This window comes from Centruroides vittatus, unplaced genomic scaffold (genome assembly GCF_030686945.1).
Source record: "Centruroides vittatus isolate TY-2023 unplaced genomic scaffold, ASM3068694v2 contig_2682, whole genome shotgun sequence".
Taxonomy (NCBI): Eukaryota; Metazoa; Arthropoda; class Arachnida; order Scorpiones; family Buthidae; genus Centruroides; species Centruroides vittatus.
Window position 1 is genome coordinate 1,003,863 of NW_027121707.1, and position 20,207 is coordinate 1,024,069.

Genomic DNA, 20,207 nt, shown 5'->3' on the forward strand with positions numbered 1-20,207 from the left:
TTTTATTAATGCCTAGTTCTTGGTTTTCATAAGGAATTTTGTACACTCCAGCCATTCTTTCTTTATCAATACGGTCTTTGTCGTTCCTTAATAATTTGTACAAGTTGGGAGCCCTCTTGAAAATTAACTTGGTATTTTTGCGGGCTGAGATTTCCTTCATGATAGCTTCTTTCTTTCTGTCATACGTGAACTTTGTGAATTTGCGGAAATCCCCTCCTTGAGCTTTTGTTTTGTTATTCTTGTAGTTTTTGATTAGTGTGGTTATCATATCCGCCCTGTACCCTAGAGTTCTAGCGATATGCGATATCCTGTAGATTTCTTTTTGTCTATCAACCACACTACTGCAGTAGAGAAAAGCCCTGTGAACAAGGGCACGGAAAGCAGCCATTTTGTATTGGTAAGGTCATTAACCATTTAATTTTTACTTTCTTATATGTATATTTTATCCGTTATTTTATTTATTTGTATTTAAATTTTTTGTTCCATTTTGTGTTTGCATTCGAATATGTTTAACCTGATGATGGCCAACAGATTTGGCTGAAAACGTTTGTTATTTATTAAATTTTTCTCAGCAACTTAAGGTGTTTGGTTGTTTGTGATTTAATTTTTGCTGAGTGAGTTCACTTCAATGTTAAAATGGCGGCACCGGTGGATTATTACAAGAAATATAGGAAGATTGCGTTAAAACTTGTCAAGGCAGAATGCAAATTTACGTTTTTGAAAGAATGTTTGAAAAGCAGGGTATTTCCGATGTCGATTTATAGGATCAGCATCCCTAAGGAATGTGCTTCATTGAAATTTAAGTTTTGTCTTATGTGCCTTCGTAAGTCCATTAGAATTGCTAGGAATAAGAAATATGGTGTCCTGCATGAGCTCATCAATCTAGAAAATGTTATATACAATGAGGATCCTGAAATGTTGGTAGATATCAACCGAGGAATAGTTAAGTTAACGGATGCGGTACATGTGAATTTAAGGAATAAGTACATTAAGAAAATGAAATGGATCCTTAGAAAACAGGCATCAAGAGCAGCTAAGGATAATCCTTCGACATTCGTATTATGGGACAAGGTAGAAGTCCCGATGAAGATCATGGAGTTTCTAAAGTGGGGACCGAACTATGTCCCTGAAAGTTCAAACTCTTGGGACGCGTCAATTCAAGAAATAGAAAGAGGAATATCTGGGCTAGATCCTTTAGAAAAAGAATACCTCCGATGGAAAACTGTCATTAAAGACCGGATGGCTTGGAGGAAAGGATGTGATGCCGGTAAATACATCAAACTTACTAAATGCTGGCTTAGAGAAAACGATTTGGTTACTACTAGAGCGGACAAGAGCAAAACATTAGTCATCATGAAAAGGCAAACGTATAATGACGCTTTGGATGATTATATTAAGAAAACCGAATGCGAGCGTGTTGACGAAAAGATTATCGATAGCGTCGACAGAAGAGTTAAGAAACTTGAAAAAGCTAAAATCACTAATTTATTACCTTTTCTCAAAAATTGTCGGAATCCTAGGCCAGGTATGCCGAGATTATTTGCGTTTGCCAAAACCCATAAAGAGGGCAAGGAAGTAAGACCCATAGTTGAAAGATGCAGAGGACCAACCTTTTTTCTTGAAAAGAGATTACATAGGTTTCTCACCTCTCAGCTCGAGAATAACGTATATGTGGCAAAGGATCCTAGGGATGTGGTTAATGAGATACAAGATCTAATTTTAATGGATAATGAGGTTGGAACCGTAATGGACTACGAGAGCTTATACCCCTCTATAAAAATTGAGTCATGCAAGGTAGCGCTTTTGGATTTCATGCACAGCAAAAGCCCAGATTTGGCAAATTACAGTAATGATTTGATAGAGCTAGCTAACCTTGTCTGCTATGAATCTTTTTTCACTTTTAAACTGTTCCGTCTACCAGTAATTTTGGCCCGATTTTCAGAGGTGCCCCGTCGAATGCAGGTGGTCGCCTAAGTAGTTTTCACTGTATTTAAAAATACAGTAAGATCTATCACTTGAAAAATAATTTTAAAAATACTTCGAAAATTTTGAATACAACTGTAATTCTTTCAGACAATTCAATTATTCAAGAATGTTATACCTTACAAAATTAATATACACGATATTTCTCTCAATAAATGTATTGTTGCGTGGGATAGTCAGTGGTATCGCCGCTTGCGTTTTGCGAAAGAAAACCATCTTAATCGCTTTTTCATGCAGTTTTTTTTAATCGAAAAGTGATTTTTAAAAAATATCTTAGTGTATTCTAAGTAAATTGATATAATAACTTACACTTTTCTTCTCTGTGCTCTTGTTCTGTCGATGTTGTTTCATTGTTTACAACATTACAGTAGAGGATCGATTATCCGACTCAATTGCGGACTGGGGTTGGTCGAATAACTGAAAAAACGGATAACCGAAAAGTATGAAAAAATACATTATTAGTATAGTGTATTAGTATATCCCAAGCGGCCGGATGGCCGAGCGGTCAAGGTTAGCAGCCTGCTGCCCTGGGAGACCCGGAATCGAATCCGGAGGGGTCGAAAAATCCCCAGGAATTTTTCGGGGGGTGGTCCGTCCGGATATGTCGGTCCCCGTCCCTCACCACCCGGCCGCCCCATTGTGGGCCTGGCCGAACCCATAATGGGCTTGCTATAAGAGGCCCTCTTAGTGCCCACAGGGTGGAAAGAGTTACAAAAAAAAACAAAGAAAAAGTATATCCCATGTAATTAGTATATTAGTATATCGCTATTAACCTACTTCACATCCGAACGGGTCGAATAATCCCCAGGAATTTTTCGGGGGGTGGTCCGTTCGGATATGTCGGGCCCCGTCCCTCACCACCCGGTCGCCCCATTGTGGGCCTGGCCGAACCCATAATGGGCCTACTAAAAGAGGCCCTCTTAGTGCCCACAGGGCGGAAAGAGTTAAAAAAAAAAAAAAAAGAAAATTAGACCTACTTCACGTTAAATTTTCATCGATTTTAAGCCTAACAACTTTTTTTTAAAAAATAATAATCGTCGCTATTGTATCGTTAAAAATTTTCTTTATTTTGCACAAAATAAATACAGTACTGTACCGTATATTGAAAAATATAAAACAAAAAAATATATATTCGGGTTACATATTTTACATAAAATAGGCCTATACATTAGAAAAAGAAGTCCAAGATTTTCTTTTGCTTCACAGCTGAACAGCTTGTTTTTTTTTTTTTTTTTTTTTTTTTTTTTTTTTTTTTTTTTGGCCGCTAAATCTCGCACACGTTCTAAAAACAGCAATTAGATAGCGTCGTTATTAAGCCTCGTTTAAATGCTGGCTTCCCTTTCATGGTCGAGCCAGTGTTGCCAGCTAAAACACGCAAAAATTTAACAAAAATAATATTAAAGTAGCGAAGACATAGCCAAATATTGTAGCGCCAACATCACTAGCGGACATTTGAAGTTGCCGACTAGAACGCGGTCGGTTAACCTATATGACGGTTGATCGGAAGTCGAATAATCGATGTTCTACTGTATTTTCATTAGCTAAACGTGACAGAGAATTTTGTGACTTGCTTCGAGGTGTTAAAAAATCGGACATGCGACGTTTTATCATGTAAAACTACTGTAATTCTATTAATTTAATTGAAAAATACCTATGTAAAATTTTTTCCCGAAATTTTCCTATATTTCATAGGTTTTTTTCCCCGGGTTTGGTTTTTTCTGCTTGTGGCCCTCGTGATTAGACTACACCAGGCTGTCGCGGTAATATAAAAAAAAAATTTATGTTTAAACTTAGTTTCGTGGGGGCCCCGGGCACTGGCCCAAATGCCCTTATGTAAATTCGGCCCGATTACATTTATTGTTTGAGTCATTAAATTTCCGATTATCTGACTCGTAAAAATTTCTTGGTATTGCAATGGATCCGATCTCAGATACGTAGCTATAATTAGTAGGCCTCGATGGGTGGTTAAGGTCGAACTCTGCCTCTCTGGGAAACCTGGATTCGAATCCAGACAGGTCGAAAATTGCTAGGAATTTTTCGAGAGTTAGTTCGTCCAGATATGACGTGCGAAGTCCTCACCGCCCGGCAGTCCCGTTGTGGGCCTGGTCAAACCCATAAGTTGTTTTTATAAACTCTTTCCGCCCTGTAGGCACTAAGAGAGCCTCTTTTAAGCAAAGCCATTATGTGTTCGGCTAGGCCCACAATGGAAATGCTGGGTGGTGAGGGTCGGGACCTGACATATTTGGACGGACTACTATCTGCAAAAATTCTTGGGGCTTTTTCGACTTGTCCGGATTCGATTCCGGGTTCCGCAGAGCAGTAGGCTGCCACCTTTGACCGCCCGGCCATCCGGCGGTCTCTCACGATGAGCTTGCTCAAAGGGTTTTTTATTGCCTATAGGGCGGGGAGTAAAAAAAAAATTAGTAGGCTTTTTGTTTACAGTTTTTGAACCGTAATGGTAAATGAGTTTGTAAGTAAATAAATTGCAGTAATTCTTTAAAATAATCTTTAAACAAAACATATTTTAAAATATTTGGCGCGATTAGAGAATTTATTTCGAATTGAGATTAATACTACGATATTCTTCACGGAAAAATTGCAAAATATTGTATATTTTTTAAAATTTGAATATTGATAATTTTCAAAATTGACGAGCGGTTAAGGTAGCAGCCTACCGCTCTGGGAGATTCGGGTTCGATTTCGGGCAGGCAACCCCAAAAATTTTCACGTGACCGTGTCCGTGCTATTTAGCTTTTTTCATTGCGTGCTTGGCCGAACCCGCCGGTGGGTACGATTAAAAAATTAAAATTAATAATTTACGATTAATTACTTAATAACACTCTATTTTTTGAGAAGCGCGAACGTTATTCGGATGACAAAAACAAATCATATTTTAAATAAATTGTAACATACTATTATTTAAAATTAAACACCGGTAAAAAATCGTTAAATATAACTGTTAAAAAATATATTTAAACTTTATAAAGAGAAAAAAAAACACCATTTTATAAAATTTTTCGAGAAAGTACCGACCGCTAGGGGGTTTGAAATTTGCCGATTTAGTATAAATACAGTGTCTGTACGTCGATATATCGTTTGAGCGCGACGAAGTTAACTCGTCGCCATCTTGTCTTTTCTTGTTATATTCTGGTCGACACGAGTTAATAACAATGTCGACAATCATAACATCGGATTCAAAGGCGCCTCTGAGGGAAGTGAAGAAAATCCAATTCGGGATTCTCAGCCCGGATGAAATTGTAAGGCTTGTTTATTAATAAGTCCGATTTATCAATAGGACTAACGATAATTTCTATTTAATAATTCTCGCCATTTTGTTATTAAATACAATATTAAAATGTTTTCTCAAGTACGGAATGAAAAGCCGAGATTATATTTTAACCGATTCCTTTCATACTTGTACTTCGATTGCATCAAATGGACTGCAAATTGCAAAATAGGCCATTTTACGCGTTAACCTTTGATCGGCCATGTCTTGGGTTTGTTATATATATATGAATTACCTGTATTGTGAAGCATTAAGTATTGGACCTGGTATACCTTGGACCTTATACTAATTAACTTGTGTATAGCCTTGTTTTTCGGTTGGCTCCATGCGTTCCATTCTGTATTTACCGATAGTCAAAGTTTTTGTCGTGTGAAAGCATATTGCGACGTGGCCCACTGGTGGCCGAACACTGGAAGTTTGGTTGTTTTTTGTGCCTGGCGGGGATGGACTGGCCATGTGTACTTTTCCGGGCTTTTCCCACGTCTGTAATACTGTGTTTGCACACAATCCACGACTCGCTTTGATCTCAATTATAACTGTCGTCAGTCGAATATCGAGCTGTTTTTTGAGAAGAACCCGGCTGTTGCACGCCATGATAATACTGATATTTGCGTTTTTCATGAACTATAGAGGGCGCTGAATTTTTACAAAATGGCTACTTTATCTGGGTCGCTTGTAACTAGTAATGTAAAATTAATCATATATTACTGCCTGATATAATGATATATGCTGCTTGTAGCTGTTTATCGTGAAATTTTATAGTAGCGGAACAATTATTGCTAGCGGGATACGTCATTATGTGGTATCGAAGCAAGTGAGCGAGATCGTTCTATACATATTTGTGCCCTTTGTGTTAAAAACATCAGCTTTGACATTGTCCTATCAGGGCCAGATTTACAAGTAAAAAGCTATGTAAATTGTTGCTTAGGCTTCGACTTTCAAGGAGCCTCAAACATTTGTACAAACAAAAAAAAATTAAAGTCGAATTTTGTAATAAACATTTTTTTGCAAACCAACAAAACATACTTTACTTTTTATTTTGTGTAGTATTTCGTTAATTTTTTTTCTAAGAATTAACGTAAGGTCTTTTTTTAAAAAATGATAAAACCAATTTTAAAAAAGATTTTTAAAGGAATGGGTATAAAAATTTAATTAAATTCAGTTATAAAACAGAAGACTAGTGAAACCTCATATCTTTTTCTTCCAATAACCGTATTGAATCAGAGAGATAGTCCGATTTAATTTTTTTCTTTTTATGATTGACTTCTAAAATTGTGAAGGGTTGGTAAGGGGACTTACACTCAGCTTAAGGCTTCGAAATGCTTAAATCCGACTCTGTGTCCCACACAAAATAACTGGCATTTTAACTTTAAAAAAATATCTTTTAAAATTGACAGCATAACTTGTTCGTTTAAAGTTGGACAATCGGGAAACTGCCAATTCTTAAGTCTAATTCACTCTTTCACAATTCAGAGAAGCTCATAAATATAACCGACTCGATTTCCGAATAATCATCTGTTTTTCATGTGGGAATAGACGAAAACTTATATTAGGCTCCCGTAAATTTTTGAAATTGCAATTTGGAATGCTTTGCTTTGCTTTTTCTATTGTTATTCATATTTACTGCTGACAATACACAAGAATTAATCAAACGACCCAGATAGAATAGTTTTGTTTTTAAACACCAGAGGGCGAGCATTCGGTGAAAAATGCGAATAACTACTCCTTAAGTCAAAAACACCAACAGAAAAAAAATGGAAGTTTTGGTTAGAAATAAATACTTTTTCTTGCTATATATCTAATAATAGCCAGATCTCGTCTCTCCAAATATCTTTTTTATTTCTCTGTTGATAGCCCAGCATGTGTTCTGCAGCCATCTTGTTTCTTCTTGCGTGTGTGGGATTGTGGGAACTCTTATGACTGGATCTAGTTTGAGAAACTCTTGTGTTGATCACGATTGAACCTGTTTCGGTTGAGAGAGGTTGCACCATGGCACAGTTGCCGATCTTATTGCAATCTAGATTGAAATGCTCGGTGCAAATGAGGTATAATGCCTGAATAGGGGCCAGTTACCCTTAAAAACACCTCTCGGAGGGTATCCCCTAGGTAGATTGCCCAAGTGTTGCGTTGCCGTAACTTAAACAAACAGTGAAAGCGTACATATGTGCTTGTGATTATTTTCAGAGCATCAGTTTGTTGTGGGAATTGCAGACGTTTGTCCGAGGTTCATTTCCTTTGTTCGGCACAATATGCCAAGAAAGTGGCGAAATGCCGAATACCTGTCGAGCGAAGTTGCCATGCTATTTGGTATTGGCCAAATCTTCAATGGATGCCAAACGTGTTATGGTTCTATTGAGAATATGTTTTTAATTGTTATAATACATTTGTAAAATACTAAAAACAAAGATTATTCTTAGTTCTAAAACAAGTAAAAACTACTTTGACTTAGCCGACTTCGAGGAACAAATACAAGTTAAATAGACAGTCCGATAATGTAAACAAAAAAACTCTTAGACTTTCATTATTACCAGCGTTTTTATTCTGTTTTTTTCTTTACAATTGATATATTCCAAATGCATTTTAACTCAAACCCCATCAGTGGATTTTTTTTTGTGGTTTATTTTTTCCAAGAAAAACATGTCTTACATGTCATATGCTAGCTTGATGTACATTCATTGGTTAGTTTGTTGTCATTTATTGGCTATATCACGAATAATGACAATAAGACAATATACTAATTTGATTCTGGTGATTATTGTATCGCTACTCATGTAAGCCCTATGTGTTTGTGTGTTAGTCTGTTGTTGTCTATCGGCTAACGGATCCCGGTGTGATTTAAATAAGAATTATTTATAATTTGCAAGTTTGCATCAATTTGTGCAATGTAATTAAATAGTAAAATGTTTATCATTAAAATATTTTGTTGATTGAAACTGTTTGCTTTATTATTAAAATTCCTTGCATGACAACTGAGCCCTAGACCCCACTTTTTCGTGGGTCAGTCCTGCACCAATGGAAATGTTCTTAAGATGTATGGCATCTCTCACTTACTTTCCATTTTGCAAAATATGTTTAGTTTGTTTGTTAGTTACGGCAATGCAACGCCTGCGTGATCTGCCTTTTGGGAGGTCTTTTTAAGGGTAACTGGCCCCTATTTAGACATTAAAGATGTGGAGAAAGCTTGAGAAACTCTGCATGGCCTGGCAAGGCATGAACCCAAGACCAAACTACCAGTGGGCCAAAATGTCTTTACAATAAAGATACTTTATATAATATTGATAATTAATTATGCCTTTGTGTCCTTTCTATCGTAATTTAAAATTTATTTTGTATACTAGTACTTTTTATATATTAACAGGACTTATTATACTGGAAACTATGGATGCAGATATTTATTCTTACAGATCAGAAATAATGTTTTTTATTTAGTTCACCCGAACACATACACTTTAAACTTGTGTTTCGGACTTGTTCGTCCCTCCTCAGCAGGCCTTTAAACGACACTTTCTACAATTAACAATAAAACATATGTTCACTTAAGCTTACTTTTTAATTTTCTTTTTGTTTCTCCTATATGTTTTCTTTGGACTACAATTACAATCAAATGAATACACTAATGCTTTCTCCTCTGTTATATCATATTTTTCTTTTCTATAACACAAATGTTTTTTAGTTGAATTTATTTTTTCTGGTACTAAGTTGATTCTATTTTTCATCACTTTTTTTAATTCTGTCAAATAATTTTGGAGCATATCTTAAAGAGAAAAAATTTGTTAAATTATCTATTGATTTTGATTGTCATTATCTAGTTTTCTAAGCCATTTTTTTAAATATACATTTAAAATAAACATTTTCATTATTTTTTCTTCTTGTTTTTGTGTTTCTATTTCACTTGTTCTTTGATTTATTTTATTCATATACATTTTAAATATATTATATTTCATACTGACTGGGATAACAGATTTATAATTAATTATTTTGGGTATTTGTATTGGTTTAATAAGTCCTGTTAATATTTAAAAAGTACTAGTGTACAAAATAAATTTTAAATTGATAATTTATGTTCTGAAAAATTATTTTAAAGGATATATCAAGTTTTCTTGTAGGGGGAGACTTTTTTCAGAGTTTTGATTAACTTTACATTATTATTGTTTGTTTGAAAATGTGATCATATTTTTACAATAATTTTTAAAATATATTTTGACATTAACATTTATTTTGTTTTCCTTTTTTTTTTATTTATTATAAAAGTAAAGTAAATGTTTATAAAATGATGATAAAATGCATCCAAAACATAATCGTTCATCTAACAGTGGAGATAAATAGAAGAAGTGTTGCTCTATTACCATGGAAACTAAACTTGACATTATAAAACTGTTAGGTCTGTTCATAACGAAGATTTAACCAACTTGGTTGTATCTTTTTTATGCACAGGACAATTGTGTGCGGCTTTAAATTTTTATTATACTCGTAAATGCAAACCACCAATTCGAACTATCTCTTTCAAAAAAAGCTTATGTTTAGAAAGACGTTCCGTCGAGTAATCGTTATAACACCCAAAGAACAACTCCGAGGGAGTTAGAAAACATTTGTCCAGAGATAGGATGTTTTTCTTCACACCAGTTATTGGTTATGTTCGTTATTACATATTTATTCATATGTCAATACCGTATTTTATGGACTATAGGAAGCACTTTTTTCTTTGAAAAATTGCCTCCAAAATTCAGGTGCGTCTTATAGTCCGTAGCGTCTTATAGGTATTATTATTTTTTTTTAATTGTTTGAAAATTAAGGTGCGTCTTATAGTCCATAGCGTCTTGTAGTCCGTAAAATACGGTATGTCTATTAATTAATCCTACTATGCTAAGAATAATAGCTGAAGTTTATTGTAATGTTTTCAAATTTCTACCTAATTAGGTTTTAGAAATAAAAATTAATAGAACTTTTCTAAAGTTTAAAAGTACACACTTGTTTTTCAGTGTCAGTTAAAAATTTTGTACAAAAATATTTTTCTGGCTTTTGACTATTTGAAGCTTTTTAATAGATATTTTATAATCATTTTGATGTTTTTTTAAATTATGTTTTATTTTGAAATTATCGTATCATCTGTATTTGCCAAGATTAGTGAGTTTAACATTGAATTTTTTCCTGTCTACATTTTTCATTGATTTATTTGAATTTGTTTTTTGGTGCTTTATTGTCATAGAAATACTTATTTTTGCTACTTGTTTTCTGTGTTTATAATAAATTGATTTGCAGTAGTTAGTTTAATTTCTAATTAATCATTTTTTATTTGAAATAAAATAAAAAAATATATAAATACAAATAAAAGTGAACAATAACCTCCAGCTATGCCTAAGTCTTTTCATTTGTAATTAATCTGTAGTGTCGTTACATATATTGGTCTGTTTCTTGGGGTTGTCGAACGATAATCACCATCCATTAGATAGGGATTCTGGGTTCTTATGGTTAATATAATTATTTTTCAATGTGGCCTTGCGTATCTCCAACGTTTTGTGTGTAAGATTTTTGATTTCGAAAGTTATCTGTTTCAGCTTTGTTATTGAATTTTAACTAATTTATTTTAAACTTCTTACAAGAGTCAAATAATCCAAATTTCTTGAGCTACAGTTCTAAAATTTTTAAAATAAATATATTAATATAATTTGGAAGTAGAGATAGGTGGTTATGCCATATTGTATCAAAGTTTCTGATGATTATAAATTAATTTAGAATATCTGGAAGAAAAGACTGACCAAATAATCTATTAATACGCAGTTTCTTGCTTATATCAATTCTGATGGTTTTGTCAATGTTGAATGTAAGCATGCAATGTTAATTTTAAAAATGTGTTTATGGTTATTTGTTGAAGCATTATTGAAATGACTACCATTTTATTTCTAGCTTTGTATGGTCTTTCATCCCTTTTCGAATTTAAATAGTTCTACAGTCTGTGCAGCAAAATAGTAAATGTGTCATCCTGATCTGGAAGAGTCTGTCAGATGAAAACGATGGCATTAGAGATGGATCTTCACATGTTAATCACATTTCTCCTTCCGTTCTTTTCATCTGACATAGTCCTTTCCAATTCGTGTTCACTGTTTCTTCTGTGTGTAGTATAGAAATTGTATTTTTATTTTGATTAGATTGATGTTTAATTTTTTGAATCTTTTTTACTCTGTCTGATATTTTGTTTTATGCTTTGCTCGTATTGCTTTAGATATAGCCTAATGTGTATTTTTCATTTCAGTTTAAATTATTTATATATACAATACAATAGGAAAAACATTGATAAATTCTTATCTGTAGAGATATAGTTAATTATATTTTGATTATACATCTTGTTCCTGTTTTATATGCGCTCTTTTTATGTGCGATTTTTATTTGTGCGATTTTTTTAATGCGAATTTTTAATTTATGCGGTTTTTTTTGTGCGATTTTTTATTTGTGCGGTATAGTTGGCGACTAGTTTCGTGCGATTCGTCATGTCTCACGTTGACTTATTATAGCTAAATAAACTTATTATAGCATAAATGCACTTATTATAGTAATATTATTGCATGAATATGCGAAAAATGAAATAATTTACTTTTTAAGTCAACAAAACACCACCTGGACAAAAATATGTAAAACAGACGGATAGACCAGACGATGCAGTCAAGTGCTGACATCTGTTGTCAATAAATTCTATTTCGTACGGTTTTGAGTTATTTTCTATGTGAGACTTTTTTTATGCGGTCCCTGTTGACCGCATAAAAAAAATATTTTTTTAATTGTGTTGCGAAAACTATTTTTTACAGCCATTCGTGAAGTTTCGTGCGATTTTTTTTAATGCGTCTTTTTTAATGCGGTCCCTATCCCCCGCATAAAAACAGGTTTGACTGTATTTTGATTATACATCTTGTTTCTGTTTTATATTCTTTAACATTTCTTAGATTTGTGCATTTGAAGAAAGTATCTTACTGTGATACTTGAAAATTTTCATATGGAATTTGGGAAAACTCCAATTAAGAGGCTCTTAATTTATAATAATAGAATTTTAAGTCACTGTTTAATTTTATTTTAGATGTATAAAGCACAAATGTACCCTGCTGTAATATATTGTTTGATTATTACAGTTCTGTATGGTTTAGTTTGTCTAACTAAAATAATACCTATCATTACTAATTTGCTGGAAACTTACCATAGAAGTTCAATGGAAATCCTTGAGGAATACAAACAAAAAATATGATGTATATAGTATATTATCATCATTCTTTTCCTGTATTTTTTTTCCTACTCTTCATCTCTCCTTTATTTCTTCCAGGGTAAATAATTATTAGTGCTATTATTAAACCTGTAAGTACATTCCCAGAACAGATTGGTTTTTTTTTTTTTTTTTTTAAATCAGTCTAAATATCCTTTATCTTATTTTATTACATTAATAATTATCTAGAAAATTTTACATGTTATTTAAATAATTTTCCATTGACAACATTTGCTTGCCTTTAACAATTGATCATTGTAAGTGAAATCTCCGTTATCAGATGCGCTGAGTTTTAATTTGAATATAATTGCTGGCCATTGTATTTGAATAATAACTTGGCAAATTTGAAGTGATAAGATCAAAAGTCTTTTGTTGGGAAATACGAGAAAAAGATTGGGTGATTGCAATCAAATACCATATTTCAATGGAAATATTTGTTTTTAATAGACACTGAAATCTCACATCAGCAATGAAATTAAGGAATTCTGAAAAAATTAATGTACTATATATTTGTGGAGGTATAACCACAATTTTTCAGCCTCTGGACACTCACTTACACAAACTTCTGAAAGATTACTTGTGAGGGAAATAGGAAGAGTGAATTTCTAATGATGAACATAAGTATTCATGTATTTGCCTAGTTTGATGTAAAACTGAACAAGACAGTGATAATTGTGAAGAAACCTTTCAAACTTCCTGTTTTGAGTTGGTGTATAGTTGAATGTGACAGTAGTAGTAATAGAAAGCTGAAAACATAATACATGACGTATCTTAAAAAATGTCAGTTTATAAAAGGACCAGCAATTACTGCGTGGCAATAGAGTATAGTATGTGCAGTGGTATTACAAAAATGTGTAATATTAATAGCAGCAAGCAATAAGTTTGTAGCGATACGGCTCTTGCAAAGCAAAACTATCCACAAATGAGAAATAGAATCTCTCACGCGACAGGAAATCTCACCCTTGCGGATGTCTGATACTGACTTTATCCTTGTCTGACATTCTTGCTTTAAACTGCATTTATGCATTAGTTCTAGCTCATTTTTGGTGTGAGTAAGATGTATATACTGTATATGTTATGTAACTTATACTGTGTATATATATTTGAAGAAAGTATGTTTGATATACATATTAAATATATATCAAATATGCTTTCTTCAGTATATATGGGTGAGAAGACAATGATTGAAGTTTCCATACAGAGAAATTAATTAGTTCAATTAATGATTAAAATATCACTGAAATAGAAATAATAAATTTTATCGTTGATAGACGGAAGTGAGAGATTCCATCTCTCCATAACGCTTTTCACTTAGTTGTTTTACATAGGTGAATAGCAAATGAAAACTTGCATTATACAGTGGACACCTGACATAACACGTGTGTCGGGTGGGAAAAAACACCCGCGTTATAAGGTGAACCACGTTATACCGAGCAGCACGGTGACGACACAATAAATTTACTCAGAACGATTTGAACTATATACTGAAACCTCCCATCAACTACATACATATTACGTATTTTAATAAAAAACCCAATTTATTTATTAAGTGTTTTATTAAAATTCATGTAACATAGTTATACATTTTAATAAGTATATACTGTATAATTGTTACTGTACATACTGTAGCTTATCTTTTCTTTTACTCATCGTGCATACAATAATTAAACACTATCAAAATACATGCAAGAACTCAATACATACACAATTACTCAATACACAGTTCAGTTCAGTTCAGTTATTTAATTAAAAGATACCATAGGTACATAACCGGTGCCGTTAATACATAACCGGATAAAACACATCAGAGATACAATGAATATATGATTTACAAGTAGGAAAAATTGTTTAACCAGAATAAAGTAACATTTAGGTAATAACAAATAATAAATAATAATAACACAATAATAACTACTAATCTATACAAGCATGACATCAACTACAAGTAGAATGACAATTAACAGATTTAACACAGAGCACAGATAATATACAAAACATAACAAAAAAAAAAAAATAAAATAAAATAAATAAAATAAAATAAAAATAAAATTAAAAATAAAATAATTCTTACAAACTAGAGGCGTTTTCGCTGATACGGTGAGCTTGCAATAATATAGTTCTGTAAAATTTGCGTCGTCTCTTTGCTGCAATTGGACTTTTAACGTCAGTTCTATTAGGTCCAATTACGTTTGCAGCTATTTGTACCTTTACCTTTAATAATGACGTCAAATTCTGTTATTTCTCTGTCATTCACACTTTTGACTGCTTCTGATGTGCAATATGTCTTCTTTGTTTCATTCCTGATTAATACTTTCATAAGCATTTTTCACATCAGCCACTTCGCTGTTCCAAGCACTCTTAAAGCACTCGGCATTGTCTCGAGGCACTCCAAAGGCACTCTTGAAGCACTCTTATGATGGCTTTTGTAGGACTCTTGTAGCTCTCCTAAAGTAATTACCTTTTCCGATGCAATTTGATCCAATTGATACACAGAAGAGAAATAAGATTACCATTACAGTGAAGGTATACATGAAAAACAAAAGTACTTAAATGAGGAGAGGATGAGTACACGATGAGCTATAGTTATCGATATCCAGGAACAGAAGTGTTCTTGAAGTAGCATTTGACAATGTCCAAAAATGCGTGATAAGTGTCACTGTGCTTAATAAAGCAGTTTAAATTGTGGGGAGGCCATGTATAGTTGCGAGCCTCACAAAGTACTCTGAGCTGAAGGCGTTCCCGCTCGGTCATAGGGCATTGTAAAATATAATGTTCACTTCCATCAATTGTATCACAGATGGAGCAGTTATGATTGCTCGCTAACCTAAACCTTGCCAAATAGGAATGGAACCTTCCGTGTCCGGTGAGAAATTGACAGATGTTGCGGCTGGGAATGTACCAGCTACAAGTGAGGAACTCTTTTATATTGGGGATAAAGCTGTGTGTGATGGAGTGAGAGTTGCTAGTATCCCATTCCTCTTGCCAGGAATCAACAAGATCTCTCCACAGGATCCCTTTGATTGTATTAATGTTTATTTTATTATATGCAATTGGCAACTTAAGATTAGTGGAAGCATCTTTGGCAAGAGTGTCAGCCCTTTCATTGCCATGTAGGCCCTGATGGGCTCTAGTCCAGTTTAGATAAAAGATACACGAAGAACTGTTGATGATTTCCTGGATCTTACAGGCCAGCGGGTGTAAGTTCTTCGTCTGCAGGATGGCAAGAGCAGAGGCGCTGTCAGTGGTGATACTGATTCTGTTGTGATTATAGTTGTTGTCAGCCCAGAAGGCCGCCATATAAATAGCAAACAACTCCGCCTGGAAGATCGTACAGTCATTCCCAAGTCTGTATTGTCCAGCTGCGGTTTCGGTTCCATTGTTGTAGGCCACATAGCTGCAGCCAACAGAAGCGCCATTCTTCGATCCATCAGTAAAGATGTTAATGTCGGCTTGGTCGGTGGTTTCAAAAATAATTTTATAGTCGGTAGCAGGGTGTCTTGTGTCCCGAAAGTTGACATTTCTTTCCAGGTTGTCGCTGTTAATGATGATATTGCCAACAGTAATGTCGTTACCCCACTTAATGCGCCAAGACTTATGATGTAAAGTGATGATTTTATCAATTGGGGCCTTCCTTGCAAGGATATGAAGAGAGGCGTTAGAAGTCGTGCTGTATGCCTTCGTAATCTGAATTAGGGCTCTCCTTTGAGCCGATAAAAGCTTGCGCCTGATGTGGACTTTGCAGACTGCTTGCCCCCAGGAGCCACAGGCATAGGTGGTAATTGGTATAAAGATTTGATCATAGATAGCATTCATAGCCTCAGTCGCCAGACCCCATCGCTTTTTGGCAATAACGACAAAAGCATTAAGTATTTTCCCTGTGCGGTCATTGATGTATGAGACATGCGAGTTCCATAGAAGTCTATGATCGAAAACGACTCCCAAGTATTTCATAGTTGTTTTGATTTTAATTGTCTGGCCATTCAGTCTAATCGTAGGAACTCTCAGGTAAAGATTTTGATTGCCAGGTTTGTTGAAGACAATACCGGTAGATTTGGCCGCGTTAAAAGAGAGTTTGTATTGGGAGCCCCAGTCAAGGATGTTTTGAAGAATTTTGTTTCCATTTACCTCAAGATCTGCTCTGGAACGTCCACCATAGAGGACAATGGCGTCGTCTGCGTAGGCAATGATATTATGTTGACCAAAGTCCTGACGAAGGAAGTTGTCAAAGACGATGGTCCAAAGCAGGGGGCCGCACACAGAACCCTGCGGACAACCACGAACGACGTTCCTATGGACAGTATGTCCACCGCAGTGCAGTTCAGCGGTTCTATTGTGAAGGTAATCAGTGAGCAGCCTATATAAATTTGCCGGACAGTCCCTTTGGCGAAGACTAAGAAGAACAGAGGGCCACCAGACACTGTCAAATGCCTTAGCAATGTCTAGGCAGATGGCCAGTACATACTTATGGTCCTCCAAAAGATAGTTGGTTTCGGCGATTACTTTTTGAATGGCATCAGGAGCCGAGCGTTGAGGGCGAAAGCCAAATTGGCAATCGTGGAGGTGGGAGTTCCTTTCCAGGTGCCAAAGAAGCCTGTTTGTAATAAGTCTTTCTAGGACTTTGCCCAGAATCGGCAAAAGAGAGATCGGTCGACTCTCAGTAGGGTTGCCCGGTTTAGGGACTGGGACAATAGTGGCATGCTTCCAGGTTTGAGGGAAAAAGCCCTGCCTAAGGCAAGCATTATAAATGTTAGTCAGATTATCAGGGATCAGATACCATAGGTGCTTGGCCAGCTCCGGCGTGATGTTATCATGGCCAGGAGCTTTTTTGTTTGCAAGGTTGGAAAAGGCTCTGTCAATTTCCTGTGGCAGAAAGTCGGGGGTGTCCAGGGTATTAAAATCCATTGTAATTTGTGCCCGGACACTGCGGTGGAAGTCAGTTTCATTGTCCTGAGTATCAGGAAGGCAAAAATGATCAATTTTATTATTGGCAGCCTGAAGAAAGTCTTGCCCCACAGAGGTTGAATGGAGAATTTGCCTTTTTTTGAGCTTCTCAGTGCAGAAGCGGGTAATGAAACCCCAGGGGTTCTTACCAGCGGCAGAGCAGAAGTTGTTCCAGGAGTCAGTCTTAGCCTTTTTAATTTCATTTTTATATTGTCTAAGGTGTTCAAAATATGCGGTCTTGTAGGTGGTACGGAGGGGCTCAGTGTGGCATCTCTGGTATCGTTTTCTGAGGAAGATGTTTTTGCTACGAAGCTGATTAAGCTCAGCTGTCCACCAGGGTACCGGCCTACGAGTGTTGGTGTACTTGGGAATAAAATAATCACAGGCCTCCTTGATTTTTTCAATAGATACCTCAATATGTTTGCATGAGTTGTCAGGGTCGTAATAGTCAAGACCACTAAGGTTGGTTAAAAGAAATGTTTGTAGGCCATTCCAATTAGCGCGTTTGATGTTGTACTTTTGACGTGGCTGCCGAAAGTTATTAGGGTCCGTAATGTTTATGTTAAGGCAGAAAGAAATCATGGCATGATCGTCGATGGAATGCTTAAGAATACCCCAGTCACAAATGTTCGGGTAGCAGCTCAAAGAGCAGGCTGTGACGTCAATCCAGCTATGCCCCTGGCTGGAGACGAAAGTTGGAGGAGACATGGGGTCGTTAATGATTTGTAGATCGTTGCGGGCATAGAATTCCTCCCATAAGCGGCCATTGCAGTCCAAGCGGTCACCACCCCAGGTAGGGGAGTGTGCATTAGTATCACCGGCAATGATAAAGTGGGCATTAGGGAAAACGTCAATGCAATCCTGAATGGTTAACAGAAAGTCTTCGGTGATAATGTCTTTTGGACAATAAAAGTTGATAATTATGTATCTGCTCCCACGGATGTATAACTCAGTACAGCAGATATATTGAGTACTGATATTCTGATGGTGCAGTAGGGATAGATCGCTGTTTGGTGTAATAGAAATTGCCCAGGGATAGCTGTTAGTGCCACTTAAAGTAACGCAGGAAGTAGGTAGACATGCAGGTCTGTTTCTAACACAATATGGCTCTTGGCAAAGAATGAGATCAAATTGATTGATGATAGAAGTTAAGATTGAAGTAGAAGCAATGCTTCTACCTATATTGTATTGCAGGAAGCTAATTTTAGTCTTAGGTTGTAATTCCATAGTCAGTTCTATTTATTAGATTGGTTTTGATTCTTGTGTATACCCTACAAGAACTATCTCTGGCATTATGCCCAGCCATGGTGTGTTCATGTTTACAGTTACAACATACTGGAGGTAGGTCTATATTCGTGCATTCGTTATAGGTATGTTGACCAGAGCAGTGGCTACATGTGGGCATCTCTTGGCTGCACATTGCTGTGGAATGGCCATACCGACAACACCGAAAGCATTGGAGCACTGGGCAGAAATCTGTTGTTTTACATTTTGACCATTGAATTGACAGTTTTTCTATCTTTAAAAGTTGATTTCTTAGACTAGGTGTTACCTGAATAACCCAATTGTTGTAATATTTATTTTTTTTCCCCATTCTGAATTTCGTCTTAAAAACCTCGTTGAATTCCTCTTCCTTATATGTTTCACTAATAAGGTCATTTTGTCTGTAAATGTACAATGGTAGCTCTTCCTTAGTAATCTCAGTAGGAACTGAAAAGATGACAACATGTGGTAGCAATTTCCGAGGCTTCCTTATCAGTAATTGGGGAATTTCTGTAGTGATGTGCCGCTCAAGCTTAAGAGCATCGTCAGGATTTTCAATCTCTATAACAACTCCTCCTCTTCCAATGTTTCTCACTTTGTCAATTCCAATACCTAACTGCGATGGTTTGACCATCTCAAATAATATCTGCCGCACTTTATTGCAACTTTTCTCGCTGTCTGTACTGTATAGGAGAAGTACCTCCCTTTTTGTTCCTAAGTGTCTCGGTCTTTTATCAGTGTTAAAAGGCTTGCCGTTTTTCAGAGCTTGACTGTAGTTTCTTTGTGGAGTAGTGTCTGTATGTCTGCATGAGGCCAAATTTTCCAATTTTTCTTGAATGTATGTCTGATTTTTAAGAATTTCTAAAATGGGGGCGTCAGTCAAGGCTTCCCCAAGGCCGCTCAAGTTCTCCTGAGTTGTTTTTGGAACAACTTTTTCTTTTAAATTAACCAGTTGTTCCTGCATATGTATTTGGTTGTTAAGGATTTCAGAAATTTGGCCTTCGTTCTTCAGCTTATCAAGGCTTTCCTCAATTTGTTGTGCTTTCGTTAAAATAGGGTCCACACATAATTTATTCATAACTTTTTTGAGATGTTGATTAAGTTGGGCGGTAATTCGATTTTCAGTTTCTCTTAATTTATCTGTAATAACCTTATTTGCATCCTCTGTAATTTTTCTTTCCATCGCAGATATTTTCTCTAATACCTGTCTCTGTATAATTGCCTGATTCCCATCTCCTACAGTTTGAATGAGATTATTTTCGATTACGTCGAGTTTTCCTAATATGGTACCCTGAATATCAGAAATTTTTTCTGTGTTAATCATTTCAGTCAAATCAGACTTGGTTGCCAATGTATTAATTCTATCTATAAAAGGCTCCGTAGATTTCATTTTGTCAAATGAGGATTCGGCAGAGTCAATTAATTTTTGGAATTGATCTAGAATAAATTGCATGTGTGATGTAACATGTAATTTGCCGTTCGGATTAT

The 20,207-nt window shown here is 35.4% G+C and overlaps 1 protein-coding gene across 1 annotated transcript in view; it reads left to right on the plus strand.

Moving 5' to 3' along the window:
* Positions 1-5,059: 5,059 nt before the first annotated feature.
* Positions 5,060-20,207, plus strand: part of LOC136971686 (DNA-directed RNA polymerase II subunit RPB1-like) — a 39,939-nt gene continuing 24,791 nt past the window's right edge. Inside the window, 1 exon segment of the mRNA XM_067266161.1 lies at positions 5,060-5,240. Coding sequence (XP_067122262.1) covers positions 5,154-5,240 — 87 coding nt within the window. The 5' untranslated portion in view covers positions 5,060-5,153.